The sequence below is a fragment of the Tinamus guttatus genome, unplaced genomic scaffold (genome assembly GCF_059628265.1).
Source record: "Tinamus guttatus ecotype Peru unplaced genomic scaffold, ASM5962826v1 Tinamus_guttatus_pri_ptg000004l, whole genome shotgun sequence".
Lineage (NCBI taxonomy): Eukaryota > Metazoa > Chordata > Aves > Tinamiformes > Tinamidae > Tinamus > Tinamus guttatus.
In genome coordinates, this window is record NW_028288538.1 from 2,520,383 (window position 1) to 2,546,373 (window position 25,991).

Genomic DNA, 25,991 nt, shown 5'->3' on the forward strand with positions numbered 1-25,991 from the left:
GAGGTTTCGGACAGCTCCAGACCCTCAAATGAGCACCCAGGTTGCTTGATGGGCTCAGATCAAGAGTCTGTCCTGTTTATCACCAACATGAGACTACTCCAGAATGCTCATGGTGAAGCAGTTCTTGCAGCCTGCACAAGACTCTGCAAATCTCAGGGCAAAAAAACAGCCAAAGCTTGGAGAATCCAAACCAGCCCGATCTGTTCCAAAAGAAGGAGGAAGAGGAGGCACAAAGAGGTCTCTTGCTGCGGTGCCAGCCTACGTGCGCAGCCCAAAGAGACGCTCAGTCCACACCTAGTGCTTGTAAATAAGAGTAATAATCCAAAGATTTCTTTGGCGCTGAGGAATTGCCCAAAAGCAACAAGTGGTCAGCACAGGGCGGTCTTTTTCTGCCTGGCCCCATTTGCAGCTAAACTCCAGCTTTGCTAGTGGTGCTTTGGCACCACTGTGGCACTGCTCATGTTTCTGGTACCGCTATCAGTGTCCCTAATGCCAGCAGCACCACGCGTTGGGGACGCGTGTCGCCTCTGTCCCCCTCCTGCCTCCCCGATGGGCACATCCCACCAGCGATGCTCCTGCTCCAGCGCCAGGCAATGCTCCCAGCACGCAGCCACCGCTGCCGTTTGCTGCGGATGGAAAATGGTCCAAGCGGATGCGCTCCATGCTGCCTGCTCAGTGGGGATGTGAGGGAAAACAGCCCAAATTGACTTGCAATGAGCGGAGCCCGCAGCGCTGCGGCTGCATTTACCAAGCTGCATTTACGAGCGCCTGGAAAACAGCTGGATGCTAAAAAAAAAAAAAAAATCCAGGATAAAACTCTTTGGCACCAGCGCCACAAGATCAGGTGTTTAGCAGGTGTTACCCCACTATAGGAGCCAGGCTGCACTGGGGGTGCTGATATCCCCCCTATTCCCCACTGCTGGCCCAGGAAAAGCCTGTGGAGCCACGGAGCTAAACTTAGCCCTTCCTCAGCTCCAGGTTTTCAGGCTTTCCTGTTGTCCCCCATTCCCAACAGTGTTTTTTCCTCCTGTTTGGACAGGGATGGATGCGGCGCTGGGCACTGTTGAACCATGGTCAGCAGCTTAAGTAAATCCTTCCAGGGGGAAGCGGCTCCCAGCCGCAACCTGTAAATTCTCCATTGCGCAATAAAAACAAACTACAGTAGTTCATTTTTTGGGCTCTTTTCCAAGGTTTCCCAGCAGCTGCACCGCGAGTTTTGTGCAATGGCTGAGGGGTTTGCAGGTGGTTCAGAGCTCAGGGCAGCTCCGGCCCATCCAAAGTCTCACACGATCCATGGAGTTACCAGGAGAGCAAAACACCATTTGAAAGCGACGGCTGCAGCTCAGCATCCTCCACCCCAGGAGTGGGCCTGGGGGAGTGTCCCCAAATCCCTCTTCCCAGAGTATTCCCACAAGAAGCTGATTTAACAGCCAAGGTGGTTTTGAAGACCCAAGGCCGGATGTCTCCCGATCTGGAGATGGGCTGAGGGCAAAGGCCAGGGCTGGGGGCTGCTGACCCCACAAGAACTTCTGCCACCTCAGAGTGGTGGCCCGGCCCTGCGGGGGATGCTGGAGCACATCAACAGCGAGATGGATGGATGCGTGGATGCATGGATGCGTGGATGAATGGATGGATGGATGGATGGATGGATGGATGGATGGATGGATGGGGTCCTCCTCAGCCTACATTTTCTTCTGAGGGACATCCTGGTCTATGGGGCTGCACAGGGAGGAAGGGGCAGTGGGGACACCTCACTGCAGCTCCATTTGCAGGCCAGTGCTGTCTCGGTTTGCACAGATGGGCACGTCCTGCAGAGAGGCAACCTTCTGCTCACACGGTGCTCCTTGCTCTCCCAAACACCTGGTATGCCTCCTCTTGCTGCGGGAATGCAAACGGGAACCACAGCACCCATTCGCATAGCATCCATGTTCCCAAGTACAATGCATCTCCAGGAGCCACCAGCTCCTATGCAGGCACAAGCATGAGCAAAAAGCACGATTGCACCAGCAGGAATGACCCGGAGGCAGCCAACATGGGCTAACGCCCCACTAAAACCCGTTGCCCCAAGTTGCGTGCAACCCCTGCACGTCGGGGACGAGCTGGGCGCTCGGAGCATCCCCAGCCCGCGGGAGTCCCCGCGCGGTGCTCGGTCCCCAGCGGCAGCTCTGCTTGGGCAGCGGGTCGGCGCTGGCCGCGCGCGCGGGGAGGGCGATCGCCCGGCGCCGCGGCTGGTCCGTCCGCGCGGCCCGTGGCCCCGCGCCAGCTCCCGAGCCGCACGCCGGGCTATATAAGAGCGACGGCGGCGGCGGGGCTGGCTCGTGCGGCGCCCGGCTCGGCGGCAGCGCAGGGCTCAGCCCCCTCGTCCCAGCCCTGCTTCGCCTCCCCGCGTCGCGGCTCGGCTCCGGCTTTGCGCTGAGGATGGGATTTCCCTCAGCTGCTTTGATACGGGTTATATAGGTAAGAGCACAAAAAAGGAAAAGGGGGAAAAAAAATGGCAACTCTGCTAAAAGTCGTGTTTCCGCTGAAGTTGAGGATTATGTAACTTTGCTGGTCTGTGATCGCGGGTGGTGCTTTAATGGGAAGGTGCGGGGGTGAGCGAGCAGCGGCTCCAGGCGTGCGGTGGCTCCGAGATCCCTGATAGAAGCAGGAAAACACGAGTGGAACCGTGTGGCTGCCCTTGCAAGCGGTGCTTGCAAGCCCGGAGTGCTCGGCCCCCCTTGCCCGGCCGTTCCCCCTTCACTCCCGCACGGAGCGGCACCGTCTCCGCTCGCTGATCCTCCGTGCATGGACACTTAACCCGTCGGGCTCCAGGCATCCTGCTTCTCCCCGTGTGCAAGGCTGCAAAAACACCTCTCCAAAAATAGCCTCCAAGCGGGAAACCGTCTCTTAACCCAGATTTGGGTCTTAACCCATTTTCTTCCTTGTTGTTGCCTGGCTTGCATTTTGCACCGCCGGTGCAAGCTGGCAAACTCCCTTCATTTGTGGCTCATGCTGTTTTGGGTCATCGGGAAGCTGGCACTGAATTTCACATTCCCCACACTCCCAATTTTCAGCGTGTTTGGTTAATGCTGTTTATGAACCAGGAGTTATTTTTGCTGTGAGTTGGTTCTTGCTGGCCTCGTCCCATGGGTAAACTGAGGCACAGAGAGGCAGCATTTCCCATGGGTTCATTAAATCTGGGGTAAAGCTCAGCGCTCGTAGCTCCAGCTGGTGGCATCTTGGCTGCTTGCACCCCAGATCCCAGATCGGGTGCCTCTGTGGAAGGGAACACCCAAATACCTGTAACCGTGGGGTTAAGTGACTTACTAGAGTGATGCATGGTGTAGCAGAGCTGGAAAGCCTTGTTCCCTCTTCTGTACGTGAGAAAAAGGAAAAAACCTTGATTCTTTCTGAAATTGGCAGCCACAGCTTGGCTTGAACAGGGGATTTTGCACTTTTGGAGGTGCTCACGAACCTCCGGCTCCCTGTACTCTGGCGGATGGAGTAGAAATTGCTGCATTCGGCCCCACTTGCATGCAGAGAGAGCAGAGAGGGCTGCCCAGAGCCCCTCGTGCCAAGCGGGACCAGGTCCCAGCACACACTTAGTGCCAGGCGCAGAGCCAGGTGCTGGTCCCGCCTGTAGCACTCGTCAGCACCAACCCTAGGCCGTTCCTGGAGGGAAGAACAATGTTTTGGGAGGCACACGTGGGCTCAGAGTGCGTCGCTGCAGAAGTGTTCAGTCTCCAAACGGCCCCTTAGGGCTTCATGATTAACCACGCTCTGCAGAAGCGATTTAGGATCGGCCGCGCACGGGGCTGCTCTCAGACACGGCCTTAGCGGGTGTAGGTAGAGCTGAGAGCTCCCTGGTGTCACTGCGGACAGCGTGTCCCCTGAGCAGCCAAACCCCAGGCAAAACCAGCCTCTGTCCTGTGATAATCCAGCACAGACCTCCAGCGCCTGGGAATAACCACCCTTGTCTCCACAGGTCTGGAGAAGGCGTGGGACGAAGGTGGATACTTGCGGATCGCTGGGTGCCGCCGCGACGAGGATGCTCACGGCAAGAGGGTGGCCGCTCCTCCTCCTCCTCCTCCTCCTGGGAGCCGCGGCTGTTTCAGGTGCAGGTTAAATCACGCGTGTTTTTGCCGCGCCGCTCGCCCCGCGTGCCGGCCTCTCCGGCTGGCAGGCATGCCGACGTGCAGGCATGCGTCCGGCCGCGCTCCCGGCGGGAAGCCGGCGCTATCCCGGCCAAACGGCTCCCCGAGCGGGGCTGGCTCGTGGCCACCCCCTCGGCGCCGGCTCCGAGCCCAACCTGCCCTTGTTTGCGCCCATCCAGGCGGACACGAGTCGCTGACTTCCAGCCGAGCGCCGGCGAGCCCGGCGCGATGGGCCCTCCTGGTGACGTCTCCCGAGCGCTCCTCGCCTAGCAGAGCCGCACGTTAGTATCCCCACGGCCGCTGCTTCAGAGCAGGGAAATTAATTAAGTGATGGGGGATGCCCTGGGATTAGGTTTCTGGCTGCTGGTGAGCAGTGAGGCCACAGTGTCCCTCAGCAAACCTGTGTCAGGGTGGGAATGGAGGCCAGGTCTTTCCTTGCTCATGTGCAGCAGGTTGTCCCATCCCTCCATGGCCATGCAAACCTGCAGCCTCCAGGTTTATGCATGCAAACCTTGCAAGTTTGGAAAATGGAATGCAAAATGGAAATTTGAGCTCAAATAGTGAGGGAATCGCGTGAAAGTTGCTGGTTGTGAAACAGAAGCCAAGCCGTGACCGCTGGCACTCAGGCACCTGCTCCATGCGACAGGAAACTTAACAGAGGCTAAACTACAACTGGCCTGAGCCAGGAGAGGGGAAGAGCCCTAAGAAAGGCATCGTGGAAAGGACACGAGCTCAGTGCGCTGGAAAAGGGCCGGGATGGAAGCCCTGGCTGCCCCCGCTCCCCTGCGGCTGCGCTCTGGCCCTCTGCCCTGCTCACGGCTCGGGCTATCTTGAATTTCCAGAGTTTCACAGTCCATATGGACAGCAGGCACGGAGGCGGGTGGGGGACCTCGCGCTGGCGCCAAGATTCCCATTAAATGGCCAGGCCCCCGGCCAGCGACGAGCAAACAAGCTGCGGCTGCCAGCCCCGGTGCTGCGCGCGGGCGGCCACCGCGTCCCCGGCCTCCTGCACGGAGCAGGCAAAATCAGCTCTTCCCAGCCATTAATTGACGAATTCCCACCTGAGCCTCAGCGATGCCTTTGGGCAACCCTTGTCCGATGCACCAGGCATCTCCCATGCACCGTGTCCCGGAGTGGGACATGTTGCTGTTCCCCGATCGCTGTTGGATGGGAGACGATGCCAGGGTGGAAGCTTGAAACTTGCTCAGGTTGAAGGCAGCGAGGTCGGACAGGCCTTGAGCTCCTATCCATAAGGAATTGCTGTGTTTTCCCCCACTGGAAAAGCTGCCTTGCAACCTGGTCACTCCAGATCTCTTCCTGGGGAAAGGGCTCAGCTCTGGCTCTTGCCCTTCCCAGGATCTGCAGCTTCCAGCCGCACGATCCCGAGGAAACCCGGCCCTGGGACTCTGTAATCGCTCATCTTCCTGACCGTCAGTTCTGTCCGTTTTCCCTCTAGGTCAAAGGATCCTAAAACAAGCCCTGAGCAGGATCCAGATAGCACAGAAAACCTACAGCCCCCTGGTAATGCTCAGCCTAGAAAGTAAGTCCTTCCCCACCACTAGCAACAGTGGAGACAACGGGTGTTTATCCGCTTTTTGCGTTATTTTTTTCCAGCATTAATTTATTACTGAACCAATGTACTTGACTAGAGGGGACACTTAGGCAATGGAACAAGCGTTAATCATCCCCTACCTCCTGTAGGATTTTGGCTACCGCTGACACACGCTCTTGGCTTCTCTCCGGGAACACTGAAGGTCAAGCGCGTGGCCGCAGCCCCCTTCCCGCGGGAACGCCGCCGCGCACCCGCCCTGGGCACGCGAGCCTTCCCGTTCCTACCCCGCACACAGCGGCTTTCCCGGGAATGCAAGTCCCTGGGGCAGCCGCATCCCGCAGCGACGGCTCTGCCGAGCTGCTCCCTAATCCTCGGGAGATGCCCCGGCGCCTCCAATGCTGTTGCCCGGCGCTTGGCATCGCTGGCGAGGATTTAAATTCCACTGGGCACCGGAAGGGATGAACAATGACGATCTGGTCAAGGGATTACTGGACTTTTCCCAGCCTCACGTCTTGTTTTCACGGTGTCGCTGGCGCCGGCACTGCTCAGCAGCTGGCGGGAGTGCACAAATAGGGACATTGGCACCCAGTAAGGGGATTTTGTTATAGGAAAACAATCGGGAAAGCTGTGTTTTCCAGTCAGAATGGATGGCATAAATCTGTCTGACATGTTGCAGCTGGAGCTTGCAAAACAAGAATGACTTGGGTCTCCCGAGGATGGAATAAAACCTGGGAGCTGCAGACCAGCGAGCACAGGATGCAGCCCTAGGGGTTTGCACCGACCACCCCAGCAGCAGGAGGGATTGCAAACACTCAAAAAAGCACATTTTCTAACCAAACGTAGGCCTTCCTAGGGGAGGGCATGCAAGAGACCCGCAGGGGTGGGAGCCAGGCCTGGCGGCGCACCGGGGGGAACGGGATACGGAGCGACGTGACGCCGTGCCCTGTTGTGCCCGCAGGTACGAGGAGCGGCGCCCGCGGCGGCGAGGGGACGCTGAGCTACGCCAGGCGCGGTACGAGGTCTTCCAAACCCACTTGGACACAGTCCTGTGCCATGTGCTCTAGGTGACCCTGCGTGTGCAGGGGGTTGGACTGGACGATCTCTAGAGGTCCCTTCCAACCTTGAGCATCCTGTGATTCCATGATTCCATGACGTGTCGCGGCTCCGCGCGCTCTTCCCACCTTGCTGCTCCCCTCGGCTTCGCTTGCTGTCCTCGAGCTCCCTGGCCCTTGTAACGCCGCTTTCCTCCATCCTTTCTTCAGCATTGCCGGTTCTGCAGATTAAAGCCTCAGTTTTAAGGCATTTTTTATACTACAGGTGCACTTGCAGCCTCGCAGCACAGGGATCCATTGCTTTGGGTGCAGATGCCTGAGTGATGGGCCTCCTCCAAAAAGTTTAACCCGTGTAAAGAAGTAGCAAGGAAGCACCCGAGGAGAGCCAAAAGCTTTGCACGGGTTTGGTCCCAAACTAACCGAGCAGGGGTAGGATGGAGCTCACCAAGATCACACCTTAATCTGTAGTACCTTTAGTACCCTAAAGGGCAAAGAAGAGGCAGGTGTTTATTAGCGCCTCTCCTCCTCCTCCTCCTTGTCCTCCTCACCACACATTGGGGTCAAGTGAGGTCTGCAGATTTGCCCCGCAGGGCACTGAATTGGAGCCAACAGACCAAAAATGACCCAAATGAGCCAAACTCTCCTCTCCAAGCCAGACGCTGCAGCTGCTGCCACTCAGCTCGTCTTTTCCAGCCACCAAACCCTGTCTGAGTACCTGCTCTCACAACGCAGGGTCTCAATTTCAAGTGTCATCCATAAAGCAGCTTAGAAGCACGTGCCTGTCTTCCTTGCCAGTAAATAACTCGACTTGGTTTGTTACAGATCAGGTGGAAGAGGAGGTGTGAGGGAAGGATGCCACAAGCATGTTTCCAAGATACCTCCTTTTTAGCATTTTTAGTCATAAGTGCGTCCTTGTAAGCATTCTTGGAACACTGCCATTTAAAAATAATTCCAAACAGTGAGCGCATCTCTTCCATCCAAGCAATTTAAATTAAAACCATACAGCAAGTTTTTACTGAAATTCCTTTGAACATCTGACCGCATGCAAAACTTGCATTAAATCCTCTTTGTGCTTTACAAATCAGCTGTCCCTTGAAATGCTGGGTTTTTTTAAACCAAAGTCAGCCAAAACTAAGCAGGAGATGCATGCACTTTGCTCCCTTCAAGTTATACTCATCGTTCTGAATTCAGTATCCTACAGGGATTAAAGCTAGAAGTATTCAGACCCCTTCTCATGCTTTACTTCTGAGATCCTCAAGCATGCTTTGCATAATCTATGCGGTATACAATATCCAACTGCTTAGTCTCTGCTATAGAGACACTGTTTTAGGGTATGAAAGGCCATCATGTGCGTAGCGCACACCCCTGACTCAGCCCTGCTGTTGTTCAAGGTCCCCTGCTGCAGGATTCGAAGAAGTTTCTGTCCCCGTGGTCGAAATGGAGCGAGTGCTCGGGGAAGTGCGGGCAGACGGGCGTGCAGAAGCGCACGCGGTCCTGCCTGGCCGAGCGCCTCTGGGGCGTCCACTGCAACGAGGTCACCGAGGAGGGACGCCTCTGCGTCGGGCACGTGTGCTCAGGTGCTCCCATAACCCTCATTATATTTTAATATACTATATATATTTTGTTTGTTTGTTTGTTTCTTCTTGACATCAGGAAAGCTGTTTCAGGTTTTCACCGATTTCTTTCATTTCTATGGCTTATTTCCAGCATTAAAAAAAAGAAAAAGCAGGTAGTTGCTATATAGAGATGCTTTGCAACTGTAAAAGCAATGATCTGAGCCAAGTGGGAAGTACGTGGGCTCCCAGCAGAGATCAATCCAGTAGCACCACTCCTAGGAAAATGCTTTAGAGTCACCATTTGGGCAGCTGCTTGCTAGACCTGCCAGATAATGTTTATTTGATGCTTAACCTTTTTCCTGCCCAACCTAGGATATTATAAAATTGATAGCGAAGAAAGCTTTTAAGATAAACAAATGTTGTGTCATTTGGACATGGATTTGCAACAGAAAATAATGAAGCTTTGGCCATGTGGATTTGTGGCTTTGCTGGTTTCCATGCAGTTCAGGCCTTTGGGGAAGGTAAATAACGGTGCCTATAGGCAGTTGTATCCACGTGGCTACTTTCCACTAATGGTGAGCTTTGAGACTGTGTGTTTCCAACACACAGCTGTGGATAATCAGTAAAAAAAACCCGCTCTGGATGTGAGTCATTCCCTATGCGCTCTCTGCCTTATTGCGTTTGAATTAAAAGCAGAGCCGGGCGCCCCTCCTGCAGCCTGCAACCTCACGTGCGCCATGGGCCGCGTCAACGCCGACTGCGACGCCTGCATGTGCGAGGACGTCACCCTGCACGGCAAGGTCTCCCTCGAGGACGGCTCGCCCGCCGCCGACGCGCGCGTCTACCTGCAGGCCACGAAGCTCAAGCTGGTGACCACGGCCAACAGCGCGGGCGCCTTCAGGATCCCCGGGGTCTGCCCCGACGGCAAGAACTCCCTGAAGATAAAGAAAGCCAAATATGTCACCGCCACCGTCACCGTGCCGGAGAGCAACAAGAGGAACCTGGACATCCAAGTGCGGCTGGATAGATCGGGTAACCGCAGGCAGAGGGGATGGAGCGGGCACCTTCACCCAGGTAGCAGAAATAAAGCTTGATTTTAGAACTATGAGGTGCTTTTTGCCTCCTCTTGCAGGCAAACCGTACATCCTGAAGAGCCCCGAGGACAAAGCGAGACGGGTGGGACAGAGCGTGTCGCTCTGCTGCAACGCTGTGGGCACCCCCGAGCCCGACCGCTACCTCTGGTAAGGGGGCTCTCCCACAGGTTTGATTTTGATTTCCTTACCATCCTCATAAAGTTAACATAAACACCATAACCATTAAGCAGTGGCCTTAATAGATGGAGAATCCATTGGTGCAAACGAGGGGAGATGCCTCCAGCTGGCATTTCTCATGTATATAGTAACAAAATCTGCATAGAGACTTAGTGGAAAAGTGTATATATAAGTGGGAAAGAGGTCTGGTATCCCATGCACATCTCTCCAGCAGCATGAAACAAGATGAGGACATAGCTTTGCTCTAGGCTTTTGGTCAGTGCGTCCCATTAACTGTCCACCCGTTCCTGGCAGGTATCACAACGGCTCGCTGCTGGATCCCTCCTTATACAAGTATAAAAACAACCTGGTTTTGAAGAACTTGAACAGAGGCCAGTCGGGAGAGTATTTCTGCAAGGCCAGTAGCGATGGGGGTTCAGCAAAATCCCAATCTGCCAAACTTTCTGTGATAGGTAAGAAAGAACCGTGCAGCTGCGAGGTGGCAGGGTACAGAAACCAACGCATGGAAATTCTGCTACATTCAGGGAAGGAAAGTCACGGGAAGAACAGTCAGGGTTTATCTTACTTGCTGGTTCCTAGATAACAGTGATTTATCAGCCAGACGCTCCCTGAAAACTGGAGCTCCGCATTCCAGAGGACCCGCCAAACACAACCTGTTGGGCACAGTGATTTCTCTCTACACTTGCTGCCTTACAAATGAATATTTCGGTGTTTTTAAATCCTGGAATATGTTTATGTCTGTCTATAGCCAAAAAGTAGCACGTGCAATATCAAACTAAGGCCGTGTTTGATGGCAGTGGCAGGTAAGCAGGAGCTAGCACACTTTGCCAAATAGGATTTTCTTAACTGGGTACTTTACTTTAAAACTAAGCACCTGCTTTAGTGAAATGAAGGCCAGATGAATTCAGTTAACCAAAAACCTTGCAAAACATCTGTTTTACTGCCATGCAAACCTCACTGTTACTGGAAGCAGTGTTTAGCTCTGAGGGTTTTATCCCACATACCAAGGGCCATACAATGACTTCATGCTGTTGATTAACAAATCCTCTTTAACAGGAAGACACGAGGCAGCCTGCGATCCCCAGCCCCAAAGCCATCTCATCCGCCTTCCACATGACTGTTTCCAAAACGCGACTAACTCATTTTACTACGACGTGGGCAAATGCCCGGCAAAGATCTGCGCTGGGAAGCTGGACAAGGGCCTGCGGTGCAAAGACAACACCGCTTACTGCTGCGGCGTCTCCAAAATGGAAACGAGACAGATCTCGTGCAACGGATACACGCTCCCAACCAAAGTGGCTGTAGAATGCGGTTGTAAAAAATGCACAGAGACCAAGAAAACGGTACGAGGCAGAGCCATAGCGGCAGACAACGGCGAGCCGCTGAGGTTTGGCCACATCTACATGGGCAACAAAAGAGTGAGTATGACCGGCTACAAGGGAACTTTCTCCGTCCACGTCCCCGCGGATACAGAGAGATTGGTTCTAACTTTCGTTGACCGACTGCAGAAGTTTGTGAATACGACCAAAGTCTTGCCATTCAATGAAAAGGGAGGGGCGGTGTTTCATGAAATCAAGTTACTAAGAAAGAAAGCCCCGGTCACCCTGGAATCCTCCGAAACCAACGTGATTTCGCTGGGAGAAATGGAAGATGATGATCCGATTGCTGAATTAGAAATCCCTCCCTATGCGTTCTACAGGAAGAACGGAGAAGTCTACACGGGTAAAGTGAAAGCCAGTGTGACATTTCTGGACCCAAGAAACATCTCTACGGCTGATGTGACACAAAGTGACCTGAACTTCGTAGATGACGAAGGAGATGTATTCCCACTCCGTACATATGGCATGTTCTCAGTGGATTTCACTGACGAACTGGGCACCGAGTCTCTTAACGCAGAAGAGGTGAAGGTTCATTTGGACACTGCGCAGGTCAAGATGCCAGAGCACCTGGAAGAGATGAAGCTTTGGTCACTGAATCCAGAGACGGGATTATGGGAGGAAGAAGGGGACTTCAGCCTTGAAAAAAGCCGACGGCACAAGAGAGAGGAAAGAACATTCTTGGTTGGGAACATGGAGATCAAAGAAAGGCGGCTTTTTAACCTGGATGTCCCAGAGAGCAGACGGTGCTATGTCAAAGTCCGAGCCTATCGAAGCGAGAGGTTTCTGCCGAGTGAGCAGATCCAAGGGGTAGTGATTTCTGTTATAAACACAGAGCCAGAGCCAGGCTTCTCCTCCAACCCTAGAGCATGGGGTCGTTTCGACAGTGCGGTCACCGGTCCCAATGGTGCTTGCGTGCCAGCCTTCTGCGACGAGCAAAACCCGGAGGCCTACGCAGCTTATATCTTGGCAAGCATGGGGGGTGAAGAACTGGAAGCTGTAGCCTCTGCTCCTAAACTCAACCCTAACGTTGTTGGGGTCCCACAGCCATATCTCAACAAGCTCAATTACAGGAGGACAGACCATGAGGACTCGAACACCAAGAAAACTGCTTTCAGTATCAGCATGGCCAAGCCAAACCCCAACTCCCCAGAAGAGAACAACGGCCCTATTTACGCATACGAAAACCTAAGCGAATGCGAGGAAGCTCCATACAGTGCTGCTCATTTCAGATTTTATAGGGTAGAGGGAGACATGTATGACTACAATACCGTTCCCTTCAATGAAGACGACCTTATGAGCTGGACCGATGACTACCTGGCGTGGTGGCCCAAGCCCATGGAATTTAGGGCCTGCTACATTAAAGTAAAGATAAACGGACCCCAAGAGGTGAACGTAAGATCTCGCAACATGGGCGGCACTCACCCCCGTACCATCGGCAAGCTCTACGGCATCCGAGACGTCCGCAGCATTCGTGCCCCCGGGCAGCCCAGCGTGTCGGCGGCCTGCCTGGAGTTCAAGTGCAGCGGCATGCTCTACGACCAGGACCGCGTGGACCGCACGCTCGTCAAGGTCGTCCCGCAAGGCAGCTGCCGCCGGGACAGCGTCAACAGCATGCTCCACGAGTACCTGGTGAACCACCTCCCCATGGCCACCAACAACGACTCCAGCGAATATACGATGCTGGCTCCTCTTGACCCGCTCGGGCATAACTACGGCATCTACACCGTGACCGACCAGGACCCGAGGATCGCCAAGGAAATCGCCCTGGGCAGGTGTTTTGATGGCACGTCCGATGGCACTTCCCGAACTATGAAGAGCGACATTGGTGTCGCGTTGACTTTCACCTGCTCGGAAAGGAGCGCGGCGGAGCAAAGCGCGTTCCAGTCGCAGAGGAACTCGGGCCAGCAGTCGCTCCTGGACCTGCCGAGGGAAAGCGCCGCGTTTCGAAGGCCGCAGGGAAGCCGCAGAATGACCCAAGGCAGGAGCCCCATGAGAGCTCAGCGCTCTCCGGCCTACTAGAGCTATGGCAGCCTCGGGAAAGTCACTCCCATTTCATTAAATATGCTCTGAAAGGAATATCTACCTGCAAATAGTCTGTCTCAGCGCAGGTAGGTGTCATACTTCTGAGATATAATTAAGGTGTGCATTTTTTTATTTTGCATTGCACCAGGAAGGATGCACAGAAGGTAAAAATTGGGGGGTCAGTAGTTGTAGTGGGTTCCTATCTTAGTAAACAAGTCCATAAAAATCTTCTTTCTGCCTGACACTAAGCAGCTTCACACATTAGCCTAAAGGGAAAACTAAATACCTAACTGAATTAAATCATGTACATAAAACATTCTCCCGTTCTGCATCTGCAGACTTTGCCAGCCCAAGTACCTGTACAGTAGTTGGTAACTTGAAAAGGAATAAACTGATTTCCTCATACTGAATTCAACTGCAGTTTTTTACTTGAAATGTAAGTATTTTATTTATTTCTAGCTTGTTTTAGAGTGACTGTATTCGAGCTAAAGTACTGGCAGCTGCATTTCTAAAAAACTCACGTTTGATAGTGCGAAGAAACCACGTGCATTTCTAGGTTCCGCATGGATAAGATTGCAGCTTGCTCTTGCTCCTTGAGTCTTTGAGAAGAAAACCCATGCTCTAGAATAGGGCAGATTAATAAAAAAATAATAATTTTGTTACTTTGACAATGGCGTATTCCTTTTGTGTTTGATGTGTCCAAGTAAACAAACCACCCAGAGAGGAGTGAAGAAGAATGTGCTGAATTTCACAATCCCTTTCACAAAGGGATCACAGCTATTTCAACATAAGGCCGGTCCTGGGTACGGCGGTCTGGGGGGTGGCTGGTGCAGGGGATCCAGAGCAGGACCAAGTTGAGGGACAGGGAGGAGGGCAGTTTCCCTCTGTATTTAGCAGCAGTGAGCAGGGCTCTTGGGCAAGAAGCTACTCTGATTTCAAGACTTTGATGGCCACAGAAGGGGTCCAAGAGCTACTGCTACAAGTCACTAGCCATTCTCATTGGCCTGGTTGCTTATCAAACCCTCATGAGTTCCCTCATCCACACCTAAAGACGAACCAAGTACCAGCTGAGAAATATTCCATGCTTTACACCCAAACCGACCACTAGCCATGCACCGGGGTGCAGGCAAACCAGGAAGCCTCCAGCGCAGGGGTTTTCACTGCAGATCACCCAGATCCAGTGCAAGTGGATGAAAGCTCCATTTGGAATTCAGACTCATGCTCAGGTTCATTTTCTCTGTCCCACAACTGCTTCTCAAGTGTAGGGAGATGTTTTACATCTATTGCGAGCCCCATCTGTAGCTCACTGAGGCAGGGGGACCTTTCAGGAGCCTTTAACAAGGTCTGCAATGGGCTCTCACTTCTAACAGGGCATCTCAGGCATCAAGGACAGAGCTGTGCTGAACTCATTGCTTATACCTCAATAAAGGTAAATGTTGGAGGTGAAAAAAGGAAAAAAAAAAGAACTACAATCTGTGTTCTTACACAAATTGTCAATTACCAAAGAGAAGCAGAAAAAGAAGAGCTGCGGAATACTCTGGCACATCATCTTCATACCGATGAATTCAGCCTGTGTGTGTGTTTTCTTTTGTGTCTGGTCTGCTGCGATGGTCTGGCGCGCGCTCAGGCCAAGGCAGCCAGTGGGGAGCACGAGCTCGGACCGTCCCACCGAGCTCCTGGCTCGTGTTGCAGACGAGCAGAGAACTGGCTCTTCCCCTCCTCCTCCTCCTCCTCCTCCGCAGGGCCGGGCAGCCAAATCCTGCTCTTGGTTTCATCACTTTGAGAGCAAAGTAACACAAATGACTTCTGCAGAGCAGCCCAGGAGTTACACGGCTGCAAACAGGCTCAGGATATGCTCCTTTTGCTGCACATTGGCTTCTCCGAGCCAAATGCTGCAGAGTTCAGGGCTGTTTGGAGAAAAAAAAAAAGCTTAATAGCAATGGTCACAGTTTTAAAAGGCCTAAAATTCTGTCCATGAAACAGAAAGAAGCTCTGCAAGTTTCCCTGAACCATCCCTCTGCCGTGGCCACCAGCCTTGAGAAACAGTCGGAAAGAGACAGAGCTCCCAAACACACCAGGTTAAGCTCCTGGCAAAGCATCTTCTATTAAGGTCACTTGGCTTCCAACCCTCAGATAAACCCCGTGATCCAGCCCTCCCTCTTGTTTCCAGCAAAGGAAAAATGCGGCCTCCCAGAAGCTCTCGTGCTGCCAGCAGTCATGGCAAACAACACTCAGCTCATCTCACCCTCACATTATTCACAGATTTTTGTAACCTGCTTTTCGGAAAGGCTTGGGTATTCCTCTAAATATAGTAGCCACTTGTATCTTTGGTTTACCTGCAATTTATTCAGGAATAATCTGGAATACAGAAGATTCCCAAGGACCGGGGGAGCAGCAGGATTTCTGGTTATGGAACAGATGTATCTGTTAATCATCAGCATATTAGAAAATATCACTTCCCCTATTTATTTGTAATTGACGATAATGTCATCCCTACCCAAACCCAGAGCTCTTCTGGTGATCAAAAGTTCTATAGGTCTACCAATAATAATTTGACTTCAAACTAAGCCTCAGGGAATACTGGCCTAGGAATACCTCGCTACTTTTTCTCTCTCCTCCGAGAAAACAGCTGTTTTATTTCACTAGCATCAATTTTCAATTGCTACAGGGGCTGCGCTTGATCTCAGCAGCGATACTTGGAACTGAACCACAAGGTCTTTATTCCAGGGGCGACCCTGACGCGCCGCTCCGCACCTCATCAGCAAATGCCCCATTTCTGTTATGGGCTCTGCAAAAATAATCATTACCTACCGGGTTAAATCCCCGCGGAGCTAAGCGAAGGCAAAGTTTCCAAAGGGGCATTTTGACTAAAAGAGGCATTTTGACTAACCGGGGAACACTAATTCCCTTTAAAGCTTCTTTACTACGTCATAAATACCATGCCAAAGATTTTCTCCATAAAAACAAATACATTTTACTCTCTTTTCCTCCCTAAAATTACGGGACATGTGCATTTTCACAGCTAAGACATTAACTGTTAATCAAAAAAAACCTGTCTAACCTTTGCTATCTTATTGTATAGAAATTCTGAGAAGCTTTAAAGACAATTCTGCACAGATCAAAGATTAAATTACATCCACAAATAATGCATCCTGGCTACAACATGGTTTAAGTGTTACTGGTATTAAAGAACCGAAGACTTTCTGAACTAGCTTTTAATTTCATGAACTTTTGCCCAGCTGATGCTGTTTTTTTTTCCCTAAAAGAGATGCAGAGGGCACCATCTACCGGGTGTCTGCCTGAACTCCGCTTCGGACTTGCAGAACATCCATGGAAACTCTTCGCTATTACTATAGATTTTAGCTGGGCCCAAAACTAGCTCTTGCCAGCAATGACCAACAACAACATATTCCAAATACAGTGCAATCCAGAACTGTCACCAAGAGATGCAGGAATTACCCCACGAGTCCTCTCTAACGCTAACATTCAATACACACATTGCTACTTGGAGGATGATATTCCAGCTAGCAGTGTTATGACCACATTGCGTTAATTTTACATTTTTTACAATTATTTCCCTTTGCTATCAACTTTCTGATGTCAGTGCATTATTAAAAAAATAAAAAAGCAGTGGAGCCACCAAGAAGTTTTCTCAAAAATCATTCCTAGGAGCTCAGCAGATGAGTTACCTAGAGCAGTGTCAAAAACGTCACTGTCTGACGGGATGCAGCTCTAAGTGTTTTTGTCCTCAAATATCCTCATTTGGAAACATTAGAAATTGATGCCTGCAATATTTTTTTTTTAATTAAAAAAAAATCCCACTCCATTCTATTGGCATGGGCTGTTATCTAACCTTTCATGGAAAGGCTAATGTGAACAGATTAAAGCAAAAGGAAATCACAGCCTTTTCTTGCACGTAGCAGATGGGAGGCAGCAAAGCAATAAAACAGAACATTTGCTTGGAAGTTGTTGTCAATTTTTAAGTTTCTGGAGCACAAATTCCACCCTTAAGTCTAAAGGAAGTCCAAAGGAGCCCAGTTTTCACCTTCCTGTTGTTTCCAGCTTTGGGCTCTGATTCACAGGCTTGGATTTCTCGGAGGATCAACCTGTCAGAGGCAAATTAATTGTTGGACTAATGTCAAAGAACAAAAAATACTGCAGCATCTGCTCTAGCAGATGCTTCTTTAAAAGCATTTTAGCCACGTTACAACTGATTTTCTGAATTTTGTTTTTCATCGAGTCTCATTCAAGTGTGTAAAGCTCCTGCCACCTTGATATAAAACCCATTCAAAGTGAATTCAATACATGACGTTAGCTCTAAATTTCAGACGCGAGCCCTTGAAAAGACATGAATTCATTCAAGTCTCAACAGCCCAAAGGACCCATGGAAGCGTCCTGAGCACAAAGTGCTGCGAGTGTTGAGCAGCATGAAGAAAACGGAGCCTTAGTGACAGCCCAGCCTGCCTTTAAATTTTAGGCTTCCCATTTTTCAGGGATTATTCTGCAAAACTTCTCCAAATGTCTGCCTGTTGCTTTGCTCTTACTCTCACAGGGCCACATTACTTCTGAGAGAATAAATACTTCTAATAAGTAAAAAAAGAAAAACATTCATCAGCTCTGCAGTTCTTCACATGAAACATTCCTCTTTGGACTTGCCTGTGAGCCAAAGGCAGGTTGAGGAAAAGCTTGGAGCAAGTAACTCCGACAGGTAAAAATATCATCGGATATAAAGGCTAACCATAGAATATGAATTTTCTGAGTGGACGTCACTAGTTAAGTGATGTATGTTCTAAGATATGGAAAAAGAGAAGGAAGAGATGGCAATCGATGTAAGTAAAATATGTAAGGTAGCAAATTGATAGGAAAATTTGTAAGAAAAGCTACCTATTACTGACAGCATTTTCAAACCCAGAAGGCTGAAAAAAACAACAGGGTGTTAGTTAAGAGGGCTGGATTAAAAAAAAAAATCTGAGATTTAGTGAAACTGAATTCCAACAATAAAAGTACTGGTAAATAAGACACTACACTAAGAGCATGCAGGAAGATACAGATAAATAAGCCAACTGGCAATGACTATTGGGTCAAGCTAAAAAGACAAAAAACTCTTGAGTTTCCATGAATCAGGGACAACTATGTCATTTCAGATCACCAGATTTTTCTTCTTCTTAAGTCCATCGCAAAGTCGCTCAGGGACATTATTATAGAAGTGATAAAAATGCAGATACAGCAGAGATCTGATGGGATGCAACATGCAGTACTGCAAGACAATTATAACTAAGGAACCAGCAACATGGAGTATCAATAAAGTCTGTTAACCAGTTCTTAATTCAATTAACTGAAATATCTAATAGTGCAACACGGAGGAATTCTCTTTGCGTAAGATCAACGCAAAGTTTGAAATTATTCAGTATTTCCACCAAGCACCTGAAAGCTGTTTCATAACATCAGAAAGCTACTGATGGTAAAAGAAAATATGGCTAAGAATAGAAAGGTAAAAAGGACAAATTGCTCAGGAAACGCCACACAGCAAACCAGAGATATGTGAAGGCACACAGCTCCAGGTGATGCATGGTATCTACAACCTGAGGTCAAATTCCAGTCATAGACATGGGACAACTGTGTGTTAAAAGCAGCTAACTTAAGAAAATTATCATGCAGAGGTAGATATTCCATCTGTTGTTTCTGCAGATGTAACTTATGCCTTGGGTAGGAACTTGTTCCAACACAGGAATAAAAAAGTAAAGTTTAAGGGCCCACAAGAACCTCAAATTGGACAATGCAAGAGGTTCAGTTAACATTAAACTTGGAAGCAGAACAGATATCCTGTCCAAATCCCATCTGTTAAATTCACTAGGAGTTTTCCCACTGATACATACGACAAAACTGTAACTAAAAGATGGAGCAGATGCTCTTTTGCCAGAAATCCTATCGGCGCTGAAGACGCTTGACGTAAATAACTCGCAGTGAAACCGGCTTCTGTCGGGCAATTGATTTTAAAACTTCTATATTAAAGTAACTGTGTACAGTAAAGTAACTGTGTACAGTTTATGCCTCAAGAAAGTTGCACTAAACTCCCTTCTAATAAGATAAAAACATTGTACAAAAATTATGCATGATCAAAATCAGAAAAATTTATTCAGCGTTCGCACAGATTCTCTTCCTTCATAGAAAGGATGAAGATTGTCGGAAACCCACAATGAAAACATGCAGGTGATAGGAAAATCAAACCTTCTGGACAGGAAAACCAAATTTACCGTTATGTGGTGAGAATTAAAATATTCTACATTACTAATAAATTACAGACATCCTTTTCAACATTTTAAAATATTTATTGGTTTATATCCCGTGCTGGTATTTTCCTCTCTTTCAGAGTCTCTTTTGTTGTGTTAAGTTTGAGTGTTTGAAACCTGCACTCCTGATGAACTGCTTTTGAACCCTGCTGGAACCAGGAGTGCATATATCCATTATAGAAGTCAGTTGCTGAAAGCTTCTTCTTTAATATAACTGCTTTGATTCCAACCCAGCCTTCCTAAAAAATAGTAATAAAAAATAATCAGTAAGCCTCTTCTAAAGTTTAAAAGAATTAACTTTAGCTCTTATTGTTGACTACATTACAGAACGTTTCATCAAGTTTATATTGAGTCAAATTGTCACTTGCAAATGAAAAGCCCGTTAGCTGAAATTTAGAGGCAGTCTGTTTATTTGATAGAACTCTATCCACAAACTAGTTTTGATAAATGACAGACAAATAAGACAAAGGTTTTTTTGTTTTTTTTTTTTTTTTAAAAAAAAAAAAGACCACACACACACCTTCAGGCCAGTGAACATAAAATAAAGGCAAAAACTTACCTTGCAACGAGCTATCAGTGTTTGGGACAGTTTATGGTATAGCAGTGAACCAGGAACAGCTCCAAGATCATTTAATACTTCATCTGAAAATAAAGATTGCCTCATATTTCTATGCAAACAAGCAAAAAAATTTGAAGTACTACAATGTCTCTTTGAAACAGTGTAATTATCTCAAATTATTATGATGCTCAAAAATATTTTGTTGTGTTCTGTGCTGTATTTTACCCAAATGAGTAGGAGAGAATGAGAACAGGGTGGAAGTGACTCATGAACAGCAGTCACTCTCTAGCCCTCTCATCGACAAACACTCATTAAACCCTCTGTACTCTTGCAGACACCAACAGAGCCCAAAGCTCTCAGACTTAAAGGCCACTAGAAATTATTTCAGCAAAAATATGCAGGGATGTCTTCTCTTGTGAGATCCTTGGGCACTAGCATTAGAAAAGGATCTCCAGAGTAATTAGAAGGTTAGAAACTCCTAATCTCAGGATTCACATGACTATGCCTGCTCCTCCTTCAACATCACCACCAAGCAGACATGTCCTTAAACTCTGTCTTACCCCCAGGGTGTAAGAATTTTCTGTGCCTCAGGATGAGAGTATTTGAGATTGACTTAGTCCTTTAGAGTTTCAGGAATCAGTTATTTAGAGTCACCATCTAGTACAACTGTGAATAATCTTTAAGTTAAGATAATGCTTAAAAAGCCACAAGAATTTAACAGATTAAATTTAAAAGTAAATACCAGCAAGACCAGGGATATTATGCACTTCCACAAAATCCAGAAGTTTAACAGTACTACCCTTCCAGAGCGTCTGCAAAGGAAACTGGAAACAAGATGACACACTGAGAATATTTTCATGATTTCCAGGTAATTGTATAGCTTTTTTTCTTATGCAAGATACCTGTGGCAATAGCATTAGTGGAAAGTTTAGGTATTAGAGCCAGATAAAAGACTCTTAACTAGATATAGTTTTCCATGTTCTTTGTCATCTTGACAAACAAACTACTAGCATATGTATAAGTTAAGCAGCTACCTATGGCAGCTGTTTGGTTGCACTGTATGTTGTTATGCAAAGATAACTTTATAGCATTCTGAAATCCCCCCAAATGTGTCAGAAGTAAGGAAAAAAACAAAGCTATGTAGCTAATTTAAGGCTTGGGATCAAGTTCAAGAAAATTCTGCTTGGCTTTAACTCCATTTGTGAAACTAAACTGCCCTGGCATTTTAAACAGACTCTAGGTAGCAGCTAAAATAACTAAATAGCCTGCGAGTTTTAGTTATTAGTTAAAACATAAAGCAAAGACTGAAGACAGAAGGCAGATTTGAAAGCAAACAAAGAAAAAGCTGCTGCTTTACCATACTTCCTATGGCACGATGCAGCTGTATTACTTGCACAGCCGTTTGTTCTTCCCATTTTACACAACTCCTGGCTATCGTTATTTTAGGAGCTATGAAAATAAAACAAGAAAGTAGAAGACTTGTTATACCTTAGCCCCTTTTTTTGCAGACAAGTAATTGTACTGATTTTATCCTGGTCAATGGCACGTTTACAATCTAGCCACAGGCAACATACACAGCTACTAAAGTGGATTGCTTAAAAGTCTGAAACTGGTTTATTTATATGCTCTTTTCTGAGTTGCCCTCTTATTTAACCATTGCTCTACAAGCTGGTGATTCATATTTATGGGCACAACTGAGCACTTTCTACATACACAAGGAATAAGAAACTGACGTGGATTTTGTGACATTGCTAGGTATTTTCAAATTGCCTGTATAACTGGAAAAAAAAGAAAAAAAACCAGCAACATAGAAGAAAAATTCCAAAGCATTCTTCTCCTCTGCTTTTCTTTTTTTTTTAAAGAAAAAAAGAGAAGGCACAGAAGGCAATGAAGGGACCATACTGAGAAGGATGTCTGAAAAATATAACCCAGCACAGCAGGAAGCAACTTAATTTCTCTAGCTGATTAAAAAAAGAAGAAAATTAAAGCAAGCTGCATTAAATATGCTGTATACCTACCAAACGTTACCCCTTCTTTTGGTTGCTCTTTTTTATTTTTTAAACTTTCAGGTAAATTTCTCAAGACACTAATGAGCTGCAAAAAAAATATTGATATTAACAAATCTAGGAGTATTAATATCATACTTATTAGCAATAACAGTAAGTACAATGCAATACGTACAAAACAATGCGTCACTTTCATCAGTGAAAGTTTCTCAGGAGTTTTTAGAAATTCCTGTCACTACAATCAGCAAACACATCATACACACAAATACACCAAAAGCTGTTTGCCCCACTGAATTATAATTAAAGAACAAATATTGTTTTATGAATAGTCTGTTCACTGACAGCAATCCTAGAATAGCCGGAAAGCTGATTTTTAGAGACAAAAAGAGTAGATCTTTACTTCAAAATGAAATAAGTAACCGAATTGTTTCCACACAAAGCACCTGGGTTCTTCTTTAGATAGAAATAAAATGGCAACAAAAGTGCAAAAAGAGCTGTGTAAATTTACCATTTTTGCACCCATCTGTGATAGCATCATTTCTAGCTCCTTTGCAGTACAGCGGGGAGGAATAGTGACCTCTTCTTGCTTAATAATTGGACCCACATCAAACCTGCAGAGGAGAAAGCATACAGGAGAAAAAACCTTAACTAACAGTTACAGATGTGTATATTAAATCCATTATTTCAGCTACCAATTACTATTGAAAATTTTAAAATTAAATGATGGGTTCACAGGACAATACAGAACAGAAAATCAAATTTATAGATGCAAGCTAGGATACATATACACACAATTTTCAGATCAGAAGTACAAAATCTCTGAATAAACAACCTGAAATCTTCAAATGAAATTTTGCGTGATCCTGAGAGCTGTTATCGGATAAGCACAGAACAAAAACAGCCAAAAAGGCCATGTGGATGTGCAGAGAGCTGTGCAACTGCTTGCTCTCTACAACCCCACTGCAATAATGCTATGAATTAGAGATGACACCTGTGATTACTACCACTAGAATTATCAGCATGGTCTAAACAAGCTGAAGACACTAAAACTGCACTGGAGACCTCTAAAATAGAAAGGTCCTTTTCAATATAATTTATAAATCACTGCACTCTCTGCTGTGTTTACTTCAGAAGCAAAATACACATTTTGAGAAGCAGGTTACTAGGAAGCAATCTATACAAAACAGCAGTACTTGATCTGCATGGCTACTGGACATATGAATCCCTAAAGACTATACCTTAAAAAAATAATAATTTCATGCAGCAGCCTAGGGGGGCAAATTATGTACTCAGTCAAAGACTGTATTTGTGATGAATCTCAGATGTCCAAGAGAAAAATCAGAAATTAAAAAATCAGAAATCATTTCAAATATGCATCCTAAAAAAAAAAAGGCTTGTGAAAGTTTTTTTTTTAAATGATGACTTAAGTAGTGACAACTTAAATTCCCGAGAAGCAACAATTACAGAGACTTGTTTAGCAAAACATGTCTAACGTACCTTTTTGGTCTGATTTCCATAATTGTCACCCCAGTTACTTTGTCACCGTGCAGCACTGCGTGGACTATCGGTGCAGGACCGCGCCATCGTGGGAGGCAGCTGGGATGGATATTCAGCACCCCACTGAACGGAAATATTTCCAAGTTAGAAAATCATATAAATAGGCATTGGATATTTAGTTTGATCATTTTCAATAGGGAAACTATTTTAGAAATTACCTACTCGGACCATTTGAAATGTTACTGTTTAAAATATACACTTAGAGGAAAATTCCTAATACATAACCCTCGGTGAGCACAGAAAGGGTGAGGAGAGGGAAAAGGGAGTGAATTACACTGGGATTTGCCTGCATGATGAAGAGCAACAAGCCCCGCAGTGACAGAAGCAGGACTTGGCCTCAGCAGGGAGGAAGCTCAGCTTAGCTGTGACCAGTCACACACAGAGTACAGCGAGGGTCAAAAACACAGCAAAAGCAAACGGGGACAGCTGTCCCCCCCGCTCACTTACTAGGGGAACTGCAGAATGAGGTCCTCGCTCAGGAGCCGCCCGAAGGAGGCCACGACGCCCACGTCGAAGGCGCCGCGCGGCCCCGCGTGCGGCCACTCGTGCGTGGGCAGGCGGAGGAGCCGCGCGCACCGGCGCACGGGCAGCTCCGCGGGCAGCGTCACCACCTCCAGGCGGGACACGAGCGGGGCCGGGCCGGGCTGCCTGCGGCGGACAAGGCGCTGAGGACCTGGCGCGCGGGGGAGACGCAGAGACCAGGGCTGGGGCCTTCCCCGCCGCGGGCCCTGAGCCCCATCGCCGACCCCAGCCCCTGTGCCCAGGCTCCATCCCAGCTGCAGCCCCTCTCTCCTTCCAGCTCCCGTTCCCTTCGGTAAAGCCCCCTGGGGCCTCCCCCGAGGTCACCCCGACTTCCCCCTTCTGACCCGCCAGTCCCTGACAAACCTCACAGAGCCCCAAACCACCGACTCTGCGTCCTCCGCAGTCTGTCCTGCAGCGACCCCTGCCCGCTCCCTCCCCACCAGCCCCTCAACCAGCCCCTGCCCGGGCCGGCCCCGAGCCCCTCACCAGCGCCCCCGAGCCCCTCACCAGCGCCCCCGAGCCCCTCACCAGCCCCCCCGCCCCTCACCGGTCCTCGCCTGGTCCCCCGGACCCCTCCTTGGCTCCCCGAGCCCCTCGCCGGTCCCTGCAGGCTCCCGCCCCCCGCACCGCCTCAGCCTCCCCCCGCAGCTCGGCCTTGCCCTCGGGCCCGCTCCCCGCGGCCGCTACCTGGCGGCCTCCAGCGCCCGCAGCGCGGTGACGGCGAAGTGGTCGGTGCCGAAGAACAGCACCCGCCATGGCGGCCCCGTCCGGACGGTCCCGGTCCCGGTTCCGGTCCCCGCCGCCTGCAGCCCCGCGCGCGCCGCGCGCAGCAGCCGCCCCCTCATCGCGCCGCTTCCGGGACGCGCCGTCACCCGTCGATGACGTTTCAGTCCGGGCACGGCGCGAATGATGTCAAGGGGGCGTGGCCGAGACGGAGGGGCGGGGCCAGAGGCGGCCCGGGCCGGGGCATGGGCTGCCCGGGGGCGGGGCAGGGGCCGTCTGGGGGCGGGGCATGAACGGCCCGGGGGCGGGGAGTGGGCGGGGCGTGAGCGGGGGAGTGGGCGGGGCATGGGCTGTCCTGGGGCGGGGCCGAGAGCCCGCAGCCGCGACCTGCCCGGGACTGGGGTCCCGTCTTTGGGGCTGGGATCCCGTTACTGTGACCGCGACTGGAGCCCTGTCACCATGAGCAGGGTCATCCCAGCACCCTGCCCCTAGCTGGGGTCCCAGCACCCTGCCCGTGACTGGGACCTTGTCACCCTGGTGTCCTGTCACCGTGTGCTCCTACCCCTGTGGCCAGCATCCTGCCACCCTGGGCTCCCATCACCCTGGGGCCCTGTCACTGTGACCTGGGTCCTGTCACCCCGCGTTGCCATCACCTTGGGGTCCTGCCTCCCTGTTCCTGACCAGGGTCCCATCACCCTGCCCATGCATGGGGTCTTGTCACCTTGGTGTCCTGTCAGCCTGCACCAAGAGACTCCGAGCGGCCTCAAAAGAGCAAATAAAGATAAAATGGAAAACAGAGGAGTGGGGACTGCACAGGGGGTCGTCTCCAAAGCTGTCTCGAGCAGCGCTCCCGTAAGCACCGTGTCCAGTTGTGTTTAAAGCCTCTCCCAGGACACCCTGATCCGACCCTCGGCCACCCTCAGAGTAAAGCAGCATTTTCTTGTGATCAGGTGAAATCTGCAGCGTTTGCATTCCTGCAGACGGGCTCGCCCTGTCACCCGGCTCCGCCAAGAACAGCCCCCATGAGATACCTGCCCACATCAACAAGGTCCCGCAGCCGCCTCCTCTCCACCCAGCTCTTGCCTCTGGGTGCTGATGAGGTGCTGATTTTCCACTGCTTTCGCTGCAGATTGGTAACTGCTGCCTTTGAAAAGTTAATTCCTGCCTCATTCCCTGGGACCAGTTTTGCTTTAACAGTGATCATAATTTGAAGAATGTCTTCTCATAACCCGTGAGGTCAGGCTGAGAACCATCTTCTCCCACAGCATAAGAATGGAAATATTTTAGCACTTGCTGAGGACATTTTTTCCCCCATGAGAAGATGCTTCATTCATGTAGGTTTCCCGTTCTTGCAGTGTAAATTACATGC

The 25,991-nt window shown here is 49.3% G+C and overlaps 2 protein-coding genes across 2 annotated transcripts in view; one reads left to right on the forward strand and one right to left on the reverse strand.

Moving 5' to 3' along the window:
* The first annotated feature begins 4,010 nt into the window (after window positions 1-4,010).
* The window catches only part of CILP (cartilage intermediate layer protein), a 115,405-nt gene continuing 93,424 nt past the window's right edge, over window positions 4,011-25,991 (forward strand). The window contains exons 1-9 of the mRNA XM_088536259.1: window positions 4,011-4,094; window positions 4,313-4,414; window positions 5,590-5,673; window positions 6,644-6,697; window positions 8,129-8,314; window positions 8,990-9,325; window positions 9,426-9,534; window positions 9,859-10,016; window positions 10,621-12,964. Of these exons, the coding sequence (XP_088392385.1) occupies window positions 4,028-4,094; window positions 4,313-4,414; window positions 5,590-5,673; window positions 6,644-6,697; window positions 8,129-8,314; window positions 8,990-9,325; window positions 9,426-9,534; window positions 9,859-10,016; window positions 10,621-12,962 (3,438 nt within the window). The 5' untranslated portion in view covers window positions 4,011-4,027 and the 3' untranslated portion in view covers window positions 12,963-12,964. The remainder of the gene's footprint in view (window positions 4,095-4,312; window positions 4,415-5,589; window positions 5,674-6,643; window positions 6,698-8,128; window positions 8,315-8,989; window positions 9,326-9,425; window positions 9,535-9,858; window positions 10,017-10,620; window positions 12,965-25,991) is intronic.
* Window positions 19,274-24,744, reverse strand: MTFMT (mitochondrial methionyl-tRNA formyltransferase). The gene is made up of 9 exons (XM_088536363.1): window positions 24,587-24,744; window positions 23,825-24,025; window positions 23,318-23,440; window positions 22,329-22,431; window positions 21,833-21,908; window positions 21,172-21,263; window positions 20,557-20,638; window positions 19,815-19,897; window positions 19,274-19,494 (listed from the first exon to the last, which is right to left on the reverse strand). The coding sequence occupies exons 1-9, from the start codon at window positions 24,742-24,744 to the stop codon at window positions 19,294-19,296; spliced, it is 1,119 nt and encodes a 372-aa protein (XP_088392489.1). The 3' UTR covers window positions 19,274-19,293.